Raw genomic sequence first — 12,627 nt, 5'->3', positions numbered from 1 at the left:
ATTTTCTATTCTGACAATATTTCCGTTTCCGGCAATATTTCCGATTCCGGCAATATTTCCATTTCCGATAATATTTTCCGATACGTACCATATTTTCGTTTCCGGCAACATCTACGACTTGGATAATATTCATATTTCCGATACGATCCATATTTCCGTTTCCGGCAATATCATCGTTTTCGGAGTATTCATTTACTTGCCTTTGTCGATCTCAGCTCCCACTGAAACCAAGATCCGTCGATTCCGAATATGTATTAGATAGAGTATTCAATGCCATTAAATACTTGATCCATTTATGTACTATTTGTGTGACCCTACGGGTTCAGTCAAGAGTAAGTTGTGGATTAATATCATTAATCCACTTGAACTGAAGCGGCCTCCAGCTAGGCATTCAGTTCACTTGATCTCACTGAATTATTAACTTGCATAATTAATACTGAACCACATTTATTAGACTTATCATTAAATGCATACTTGGACCAAGGGCATTATTTCCTTCAGTCTCCCACTTGTCCTTAGGGACAAGTGTGCATTTCCTAATTCCTTTGTCACTCGATGCTTGCTCTTGAACATAAGGTAAGAATTGTCATCCTTATTATGTCTAGAGGTGTTTCTCGGTTTCAGAGTTCAACTGATCAAATAAACAGATAATCATACCCTATGATTCATCTGAGCACGGCCATGCATTTTACAGTTTCTAGCTCTCCGAGTGGCCTTGTACAACTTTCAGCATCTCATCCCGATTTATGGGAGGACAATTCCAATCTTGCGATCTTGAGATTAGACTTCGTTTGATAGGTGATTACCTGAGCGTTGCCTTTATAGCCTCCTATTACGGTGCGACGGTTGACAACGTCAAAGTAAGCAGTTCTCAAACAAGTAATCTCAAATCACTCAGGTATTGAGGATTAGTGTCTAATAATTTTAATGAAATTCACTTATGACAGATTTTCATCTCTTACAGTAAAGTTTCATAGGTCTTTCCGATACTAGTCTTCCCAAAGTAAGTATCTATGCAAATGATTACGACATTGCCATGTCCACATAGTTCAAGAAACATAACTACTAGTCATCTTGCATTTTAGTCGTCTGACGTTTTCTATGCGTCCATCTTTATAGAAAACTCCGACCAGGGACCAATTTCAACTTTTGACATTCAAGTTCACTTGATAGACATTTCTTAGTCACAGGACTGGTCCTGACAGTCTATCTTGAATATATTGTCAAATTGAAGGTACTCATCATTTAATATTAAACCAAGATTAAATGGAATATGAAAATACATTTCATATATGATAAATGTTCAACCCTAATGTTTTACAACCATGGGCCTCAAACCCATCCTTAAAACAGTTCATAGAATTCAAAGCTATGCTTGATTTCCAGTGCTATAATGTGAATGTTGCTTCTCACTTGTTGCATAGGTTTAGTTATCATGCTTTGCCAATCTTAATATCCTTTTCGTCGAATGTTCTTCGAGATATGATGATAAGATCTTTTGAGTTAGTTTATTATGTGATCTAGTATTTCTTACTTCGATAGTGGTTCTACGCATTTTGCAACGAAGAACCATTAAGTCAGCAGACATGTGATCCACCCAAGTTCAGAGAAGAACTTTTTAACGTAAACAACCCTGTTGTATTGCTTCTTAGGCAATAAGTACTTTTACTTCAACTGTATAGGTTGCTAGTGATGCTTTGTTTAGATTTGCTTATCCAAGCAGTTCACGGATATGTGGAAGACTTTCCATCTGTATCTTAGAACATAGAAATTAATATTTAATTACCCACACAATAACTCATGGTCTTCAATCCATGTTGTCATTTCAAAACACGATGCTCTATAGCTCGTCCTTGCCAATGGTTAGCTTTAAAGGGATCTTGCTTGATCCTTTGCCAGTGTTTATGCGTGCCGCATCAATATTTGGCATATCTTTATTTCCTTGAATCAAGAACTATTCTTATGTACCTTTTCAAGTACCATAAGTTTTTCTTGATATCAATCTAGTTGATCTTCACTTAGATCAATAGAGATTGGTATATGTTCGTCATGCCTAAAGCCTTACGATACGTTTTTGGCGATCCTTATATTATATCATACATGATAAATTCTTTTGCAGAATAATTCCCAATTGAATTCTATTCATGTAACTTTAGCTCATCTAGTTTCAGTAGATACTAAATCCAGCTAAATTCTTTGACATATAATATAGGTTAAGAATCTCACTTAGATCCTTTGATGTTTAACTCAGTAAATGCTTATACATAGTTCAACATTCTTTACTTTGATTTATTCATATGGGTCGAATATCTCCAATGGAGTCTTTCGTGTTTGATTTAGTAAATGCCATTACTTAATACAAAACAATATTATAAGATCTCTGTAAATAGATCTTAATACCTAGTATGTACTAAGTTTCGCCTTGGTCCATCATTGATGAATAATTTCAAATCTAAGTCATTAGCATTTGAATGTTATTTCACAATAGAGAGATATGTGTGTGATACACATAGGACCAATTGAGTTTTACTTACTCCCACTAAATTTCTTATATATCTATAAGAATCATGTACATTTTATGAAACTAAAATACTTATTAGCTTCACTAAAATACAGTTCCAATTGCCAGTTGCTTTCTTAAATCCATACTCAGATTTCATAAGCTAGCTTTCCTTTTCAAGCATTAATTTGGATCCACAAATCCTATGACATGCCATGTACATAGTTTCTTCCAACATTTGATTGAGGAATATGTTTTGTCATCCAATTGCCATATGTACCAATATGCAATCATTGCTTGATTTATAGACTTGAGCATTAAGATTATGCATGAGGCTTCAACACAATCCAAGCCATGAATTTGCTTGTAACCTTTAGCAACTAATCTAGCTTTGTGTGTGAACACAATTCCATGTTTGATGGTTTTTATCCTTAAAACCAATTTGCAACCAATAGATGTAAACCATTCTTGCAAATCAACAAAATTTCAATTTTGTCATCAAAATATTGGTTATGTTTTATGGCCTTTAACCATCTAAAACATTTGAGTCTATATATGGCCTCTAACCATTTTAGGGAATCTAGGTTTCGTCATAACTTTCTTACAAGTTCACAAACTCATTAATCTACATGATAACAGTTTGACTGTAAGTTGTAGGTTTCTTCACTATCTAATAGAAGAATCTCATAGCTTCAGTGACCTGAACTCCATGTTTCTTTACTATCTAATAGAAGAATCTCATAGTTTCAGTGACTTGAATCTCTATGCCTACTTGGGTATAGAACATCAAACAAATAGAATATCAACAGACACTTTGAAAGTCCTTTGAATATTCTATTCTCCTTGAAGCACTTTGTAAAGTCTTCTAAGAGATGTCTATTCTTCAAAGCCACTTCTACAGTCCCTAAAGAATAAGTGTTCGGATTTTCTGAAGAACTTCGAAAAGCCTCCGGAATGTCCATCTATGTTTGTTGTTCGCCTCGAATACTTTCGAGGTCTATTTTCTCCCACTTGTCATTTTGAAAACGAATCTCCAAAAAGGACATTATTTCGAGCAAACAAACAATATGTTCTCAAAAATTCGTGGTAGAAACAATACCCGTGTGTCTCATTTGAATAAATCACAATGAAACATATATCTATACTTGGGCCTTAGTTTGTCGAATGACAAACACTAAGCTCCCACTGAGTTTAGGAACTCTTTAGATATATTATGAAAGGATATTCTGAAATTACTTTTCAATAGCTTTGACGAATTTGTATTATTTTGTGGTAGTTGAGCATTTTGTTTTAGAAATTATAGGAAAAGTCTTTATGATTCATCATTGATCGAATCAAGTACTTCGATCATTCCAACTTAGATATGTCATATCTTATGGAGCTAGATCGTGAATACACAATCATTGACGATCATTTTTGGTCTCAAGTAATCATTAACATGATCTATCCTAGATCTTTATGATTTCTTACCAAGTGGATTTTATACTTCTGAATCTTTGAACTAGCCAAACAGATTCAAACTTATATCACTTTGAGTAAATAAACCTATATTCACTCAAATCTATGTGAAATAATAAAGTCATAAAATCTTTCTTTAGCTTTGAACTCTATTGTCTAGGCATTCTAACAATAGTTCATATCTTTTGTTACTTTCAACAAGTAAGACTAGCTTGTCTTGAATTGATCTAGAAATCAACCAACTTTCAAAGGTCCATCAAAATAGAGCTTTTGAATGTTAACTTGTTGATATGGTCTAAGTAACAATGCCAAAGATTTTTGGAACTCAAATCAAGGGGTTGATTTGAACCTAGTAAAGTTCTTATTGTTAAAGAGTTGTTTGTTTTAATCAGGCATATTGACTCAACCCGTAAATGACCATTTCATCCAAATAAAAAAACAAACAAGCATTGTTTTTGTTCTTCTGAATGTGAGTCTTTCTGTGTTTGAAGCAGAAATTTAGGTATGCTGATTATGGAATAAAATAGCCATTAAGTTCCAGCCTTGAAAGGACTTAAAACAAACCAGATGACCCTACAACTAATGTAGCATTGCCATGCTTCATTTCCCACTTGTAGGTCATTAATGTATCCTAGCTTCCATTGTTTGAGTTATTACCGAAGTAAGAACCTCAAGCGGTATATGATACCAAGGAAGTTTGATTTCTAGGTCACTTCTCTTTAAACATAAACTTATAGGTAGAAACGGAATCGTACATTCCTTTCATTTATTCCTTGTTTTCCTATTTCTTGTACCCTTTCTAATAGCCTTAAGAATTAAATTCTCTAGTGTTGACTTTTATACTTTGTTAGACATGTCTAATGTCACTCCAACAAGGTTCTTACCATTTTATTTATGTTGAATATTCTTTTCAACTAGATGATCTTACCATAAGCTTCTAAAGTTCTCTAAGCATCTATCTATTCGAATGTCTAGGGACTAGACTCATTCGAGAATTAAATGGACAAAGATATTAGGTTGTCAACCATTGGTAAAGCTGAGCGTTTAAACCCAATGCTTTATGATCTCAAAACTACATTGTATTTTGAATTCACAAGAACCAATCGGTTTTCCATTCGACTTTGATACTCGAAAACAACCATAAAAGTCGCTAAAAGAAACGTACATTTTAAATTGCTCATTTTCTCTCATTTCTGTGAATCGTTCTTGGATTCACTACCAATCGAGGAAATTTGCTGTTACCTTTCTAAAAGGATTTACTGCAGTGCAAGATATTTAATTATAAACAATAATTAAAACATACATTGAAGCATGCAAAGTCTAAACATTTATCATGAGTAATAACTTGAAAATTAAAGCAATCATGCAATTTAAACAAGTTATTGGCATTTTATTCGAATTTATTGTTCCGGCAGGTGTGAATAAAATGATTCCAAGATCCTTAAATCATTGAAGAATTAAGCACATTATGTATTTGACTCAATTCTAAAATATTTTAGGTAAGCAAATCCTTTGCTAATAGTCTAGAAACTACTCTTGGTTGATAGGTACGTCTAAGAACTTATTAGGTAAACCTATCTCATTTGCCACGACATAAAAGGACTCCTTACTTATATCGTTGAGTTTCACCAAAACTAACATGTACTCACAATTATTTGTGTACCTTACCCCTTTAGAATCAATAAGTAACACCTCTCTATGGCGGAAAACTATTACTAAGATTGATGTAAAGGTTATCCAAGTAAGTGTTATTTTGGCATGGCACCTTTTAACTCAATTTTAAAGTTTAGAACTCAAGGCTCTTACTATGTTGGTTAGATTTTAAGTGAACTAAAATCCTTAATCATGCAACATAATCAAGCCACAATCTCATGCATAATTAAGACATATTTAAAGCAATAAATAACTTAAAACATGCATAAGATATAAATGTGATCTAGTATGGCCCGACTTCATCTTGAAGCTTCAACTTCAAAGTCCGTCTTGAAAATGGATTGGAAACTCCGTCTTGAATTTCACCATGGGAGGCGCCATTTTCTTCAAATAGGATAAGTTATAATTAAACTAATTACAACTATTTGATGGTACGCAGACCATATTTAAAAGCAATAAAATTTGGCACTTTAGATCAATATTACATTCAAATTAATGGCACGCAGACCATATTTTCTATCCTATTTTGGCCATACTAGTCACTTTTCAATAACCTGCAAAACAGTACATATACAATATATACCATTCACCCATTCATTATCATGAATGGCCCACATAGCTGGTTAGTAGAACATGTTATGCATCACATAAATATTTGCAGCAATTAATCAAGGGCACCAATAATCTACCAATTATTCAGTCCTTATTAATTCTAATTAAGTTGTTTAACCTTAAAGGAATGTAGACCTAATCAAGAGTTTATGACTAAAATGCTCCCACTTAAACCAGTAAATTCACATGCTTTACTAATTTTAAACATAAAAATGTATTTCCTAGTCTAATCGGAAACATACACATTTAATTAAAATTTAAAGTTCATATAAATTTATAATGGAATCCATTTAATTTATTTTTCAGTTGAATTAAATGAATTTAAATTAGGTCAAGGTTTTAATTTTAGTAAAATAATTAGTATAAATAAAATTTATAGTATAAATAAAATTTATAATAATTAGATTATTCAAAATTAAATTCTGAGAAAACAATTTAAATTACGAATTTTAAAATTAATTAAAAAACGTTTCTGAACTGAAATTTAAAATTAAAATTAAAATGCATCAATCGTAACAAGACGAGGCACATGGGCTTGCGCCCAAGCCCCGTCGAGTGCACGAGGCAACATCGCCCCTCGACTGATCGTACAGCACCACGCAAGCAGGCCACATGCAACGCAGCAAGCCCAGGCCACGCTGCGCGCAGCCCGCTCACTCGTCGCGTCTGCTTGCTTCGCTGGGCGCGGCAGCGTGCGCTGTGGCGCAGCACGCTTGCTGCCCACACGCGACTGCTTGCCTGGCTTGCGCCTGTGCCCATCGCCCTCGCCCTTGCCCCTTCGCCCATGCTGCACACAACACTCGACACAAGGGCATCGTGCTGCCTTGTGCTCGTGTGCCATTGCCCTTGCTCGCTGCATTGTACCGCATGGGCGACGAGCTCCCTTGCTCGTCGTCGCATGCCCGCACTATACAACACCCCTTAAGGATAACACGTAGCGTCCATTGCTTTGTGCGTGCAAGTTTTATGAGCGAATTTCATAAAAATTAAAACTTTTTATTTCAAAATTAATGACAAATTAATAAATCATATTAATTTCATAATTTTAGGGCGAAAAATCGAAATTTATTAATCAATTAATTTCCGATTATCATGGATTCAAATCTAGGTTATAAAAATCTAAAATTTATCATAAATTAACAATTTTTATGGTGGTTATTAATCATGGATACCTAATTAAATCGTTAATTAATTATGAAAATCAAATCAAATTCTAAATTATTCGAATTTCAACAAATTAATTACAATTACAAATTAGGTTGTATAATTAACAAGCTTAGGCATTCAAATTTGTTAAACATATAAAGTAGGTCAATAAAAAATTCAAAATTTAACAACAAGAATCGCAAATATTCAATTTAACATCCTAAAATTACAAACTTTTGCGTTCGAAAAACTAAAACGCCCGAAAAGTCATAGTTAGGTTTCGAATTTGGGAATTCTGGGTTCGGCCGAAAAAGAGTCTTTTTGTCAAAATTTTAGAATGCCTTTTACATGCGGAATTGACACAAAAATCACTCGATTTCGTTGAGTAACGAAGAAACTGCCGAAAACCTGCGTACATATAATTAAATAAACGCAATTTGCAATTAATTATCAATTACGAAAATTAATTACCCCTTTTAATTCTTTGCAAATTTGTAAAATTTAACCATGTTAAGCAATTATTATGGAATTAATTAGAGGCTCTGATACCACTGTTAGGTTATGATACATATAAACGAATATAAATCATGCGGAAATAACCATAAATGCCAGGATTCCAAATTAACTTCCACATAACAATTAGCATAATTTAGATGCATACACTTTGTAGCGTGCCCTCCTTGCTGCACCCGAACCAAACAAGAACAAGTCTTTAGGACTCCAAGTGTCGTCCCTCTGTAGAAAGTCCACAGCACGTCCGGATCCGCCTTAAGATTGACCAACTAGAATCGCCCTTAAGGTACTAAAATATTCGGCTAATATGGGCAAGTGTTTGGCTGAATTTTTGCTCAAATTCTTACCTTTGAATACTTGAAACTTGTTATAAATTATGAGCGTTGAACTCATATTTATAGGCCATGGAATAAGTAATTGAATCCTACTAGGATACGAATTAATTAAATTAGAATCCTAGCAGAACTCTAAATTAATTAATTTATCTTTTTAGGATTAGGAAATTTAATCATCAAACGAATCCTATACGCTTTAGGTTTCGTAATTGAACACAAACACACACGCACGCACAACAGCCCACGAGGGGCGCCATGCGCGCGCTCGCTGCCCGAGCAATCGCAGCCCACTGCCACGAAGCCCACACGCTGCCGCAGCCTTGGGCGCGCGTTGGGCCTGCCTTGCGGTGGGCCTGGCGCAGCCTTGGGCTGGCGTGTTGTGGCGCGCGTTTCCCTTGCTGGACGTGGGCCTGGCTTCGTGCTGGGTCTTCGTCTAGCAAGCTCGTCCGATGCTAATTCGTACGACGCGCTTTCCGATTAATTTGCCGATTTCGGAATTCATTTCCGATACGAACAATATTTAACATTTCTGATTCCGGAATTAATTTCCGTCTCGAACAAATATTTAATATTTCCGTTTCCGGAATTATTTTCCAATTTCGATAATACTTCCGATTTTGGCAATATTTCCGTTTCCGGCAATATTTCCGATTCCCGCAATATTTCCATTTCCGATAATATTTTCCGATACGTACCATGTTTCCGTTTCCGACAACATCTACGACTTGGATAATATTCATATTTCCGATACGATCCATATTTCTGTTTCCGGCAATATCATCGTTTCCGGAGTATTCATTTACTTGCCTTTGACGATCTCAGCTCCCACTGAAACCAAGATCCGTCGATTCCGAATATGTATTAGATAGAGTATTCAATGCCATTAAATACTTGATCCGTTTACGTACTATTTGTGTGACCCTACGGGTTCAGTCAAGAGTAAGCTGTGGATTAATATCATTAATCCACTTGAACTGAAGCGGCCTCTAGCTAGGCATTCAGTTCACTTGATCTCACTGAATTATTAACTTGCATAAGTAATACTGAACTGCATTTATTAGACTTATCATTAAATGCATACTTGGACCAAGGGCATTATTTCCTTCATGAACTTGCTGGTGTCTAACTGTCCTCCTCCATGGAACATGCAAGTAGTCTTATTCATCTAACAAGGAAATGCAATTAGTTAGTTTTTTATTTTGTGGGGTAGGGGGAGAGGGGTGTACTTGTGGTGCAATCATGATAATATTCATTATTGTTGATGTTAGCATTCAGTACGCTCAACGAGTCAGAGCCTCAGAGGAACATTTCTCCCTCTTGTCCTCTTGCACATAGATGACATTTGCTCCCTTAAATGGTTTATTTACTCCTTACGTTTGCTGATATTTTATGGTTTATAGTGATCACTATTTTACTTATAATATATGGGCTCTCTTTATGTCAAAATCAAAGTCGAACAGTCAAACTAACCATTGTTGAGGTTACTGGGTAGATTTTGCATTATTATTGACTCTAATATATCTTTTTTGTGCAGGAAAAAGAAGCAAAAAAGGAAGCTTTTAGGAAGTATTTAGAGTCTAGTGGCGTTGTTGATTTTCTAACTAAAGGTTCAGATTTGCGTTTATCTATAATCACTCAAATATGCACATACATGTACGTATATATTCACATAGATGTACTTATGTATATACATACATGAGTGCAAAAGCACAAGATTATTTAAGATGGATAACTTCTTGATTTTTTTGCATTACAGTTCATTATGCTAAGCTTTTCTCTTGTTGTTTTGTAGTTCTTGTTTCATTGTATGAGCAAGATAACAAGCCTGCATTTGCTTTAGAGTAAGCGCCTTATTACTTTCTCTGATTTTGCTTGATGATTATTTTCGACTCAATAGATTATCATATATATCTTCATTTACTTTGAATTTGACTTTCACCATAGATTCTTGTGGTAGGATAATGATACACGTTGTGGCCTGCTCTTTGAAATCCTAAATACTTATCAGGTTAACATCAAAGAAGCAAGTTAGGTATTTGGTCCTCTAGAAAAACATTGCTATCGGTTTTGCATCTTCATAACTTTGACAACTATCCATTTGAGTTGGGTAACTATGTTCAACGTCCCACATAAATGTCTTCCCTCCACCCTCATCAGATGGCTTAAAAATAGACCTAAAGATTGTAAACTATCATGTTCAAAATTCCAGAACAGCTGGTGGGGAGCTCAGTTAACTATGATGGATAATTGAAGGTAAAATCTGTTGGGAAAGCTTGAAAACAAATACCTGACCATGGCTCCATGCTATTCTAAGGTATTGTCTCAAGAAGTTTACATATTTTATTTAACTATATTTATTGGGTTATTTTGGACGCCTCATGCTAATCTTCAGATTTGAATTATCAGCCTCAGTCATTAATAACAGATTACAGAGATTTAGCAGATCGTTACTTTATAATCAGGATGATTCAACATAGAGGATCTAGATTCTGACCTAGTGCAATATGAAGCATTGGCCAATCGTCTGTCTTTTTGAAATAATGTTGAAGTGAGGCATAGGCCTTTGATCTCAACTACACTTCATTGTACATCAATAACTCACTTCCTTTTGTTGTGATTATTATTATTGCCGTGGTTGATACCTTCTGAGTTCTTAAGTGCATAAGCAAGACAAACTCTTTAGATGCTCGGGTTTGTCTCAAATCTGAGTTGTATACCATTTGAGTTTTCTCTTAGGAGCTATAAGCCTATTTGGGTAACTTTGGAGTATATATACGAAATGTATGTCACTGACCACATGTTTGAAGGCCACATTTTTTGGGTAACTTTGGAGTATATATACGAAATGTATGTCACCGACCACATTTTTTGGGTAACTTTGGAGTGAATGTGTTTCTTATGGATGAGATTGGAGGGAAGAGAAGAATCAAAAGTATAAAATTACCTACACGTTTCCTACCCAAAAGATGCTCTATGCTCGTATTTAAAATAAATCTACAACATCCATTAATATTGTTGATCATTTAAGACAAGTAATATTTATTCAATAAGCATTCTCCTAATGCTTAATGATTTTGATTTCACAGATTTGTACAACAAAAGTTGGGGGGTCCAACGATTGTTGAATATGAGAAGCTGGAAGCAGAGATGTCAGAGCTGCAGACAAAATACAATGAACTTGTGGCCACACATCAAGAGACTTGTAAGCAGGTATCAACCTTTTATCCTTAGGCAAGAATGCATGAAAGCCTTACAACTGGTTTTGGATCTATCATAGTTAGCAGCAGTATGTTGATGCCAACTTTATGCTCAAGGATTCTTGATTTATTTCTCAAATAAATTACATCACCCTGTTGTGCTGAACCCATATATGCTTGTAATTTCTTATGGAGATGCCTTACTTTTTAAGATTTAAATAAAATTAAATGCTTTGACCGAAACGTCGCTTAGAACTTCTGCAATTCGTTTGTACTTTGTAGTTCCAGTGACATTTTTGGTTATCAAATTATATTCTTAATCAGTTTTATGGTATCTATAGTTTTGCCATAGCGACTGAGTACAGGACCGGGATACAATTGATCTGATACTGTGAAGTAGGCATTAATGGAAATATATGGATGACATTATTATATTTTAAGGTGTACATTTGAGTAATTTCCGGAGGGAGGGAGTTATTGTTAGTGTTCCCTCAAACAATTGATCCAAAATTGAAAAGGTCATCAGGAAATAAGGGAAGTCAAACTACTTATGAAGAATTCTGTCATGTACGTTTTTGCAGTTGGAGCACTATAAAGTTTCCTCCACCATGACCACTTCAGAAGATACCATTGAAGGCGTGCCCGCCCCCCATAAGGTGAATCGTGAAGGTCACAACTGACTCCGTGCACTAAATTAAAGTTGACATTTGCCTATTCAAAGTATTTATTTATTTGAAGGCTATTTTAGCTTTTTGATTCCTGTCTATTAGAAAATGAATCAAATTACTTGGTGTATGTAAATGTAATGTAATGTGTTTTTTCCTCCCGGGGGGAGGACTATATTTTTTAAATTCCTTTTTGGGGTAATTTCTTCGTCCATAAAGAACAAACTTTATAGAGTTTCATCGGATTGAGAAGTGATGTAAATAGGAGAAAACTTTATTGACCCAGTGGGTCGACTACCCACGTGATGTGGCGGCTGATGTGGCAAATATAGTAGAAGATGTGGCACTGCTTAGATGAGCACTTGGAAGTTGGATGAATGAAATGCTTTTTTCCAAAGTCACTACTTCCAATGATAATTGATCTTAAGAATTAAATGTTACTCCCTCCGTTTTTTTTTGTTATTTACGTTTTCCTATTTGGGTGTATCAAAAAGTTCTTTACATTTTCTTTTATATTATCACATAAATGCTTTAATATTCTATCAAAA

At 34.8% G+C, this 12,627-nt stretch overlaps 1 protein-coding gene across 1 annotated transcript; it reads left to right on the top strand.

Moving 5' to 3' along the window:
- Positions 1-5,321: 5,321 nt before the first annotated feature.
- Positions 5,322-12,341, top strand: LOC110799421 (uncharacterized). Its single transcript, XM_056842072.1, has 5 exons — positions 5,322-5,336; positions 9,752-9,824; positions 10,010-10,058; positions 11,304-11,427; positions 11,996-12,341. Exons 1-5 carry the CDS (start codon positions 5,322-5,324, stop codon positions 12,092-12,094), a joined length of 360 nt encoding a protein of 119 aa, XP_056698050.1. The 3' UTR covers positions 12,095-12,341.
- The last annotated feature ends 286 nt before the right edge of the window (positions 12,342-12,627 follow it).

The sequence above is a fragment of the Spinacia oleracea genome, chromosome 4 (genome assembly GCF_020520425.1).
Source record: "Spinacia oleracea cultivar Varoflay chromosome 4, BTI_SOV_V1, whole genome shotgun sequence".
Taxonomy (NCBI): Eukaryota; Viridiplantae; Streptophyta; class Magnoliopsida; order Caryophyllales; family Amaranthaceae; genus Spinacia; species Spinacia oleracea.
The sequence above is the reverse complement of the archived record's forward strand: the minus strand, read 5'-3'. Positions and strand labels throughout refer to the sequence as shown.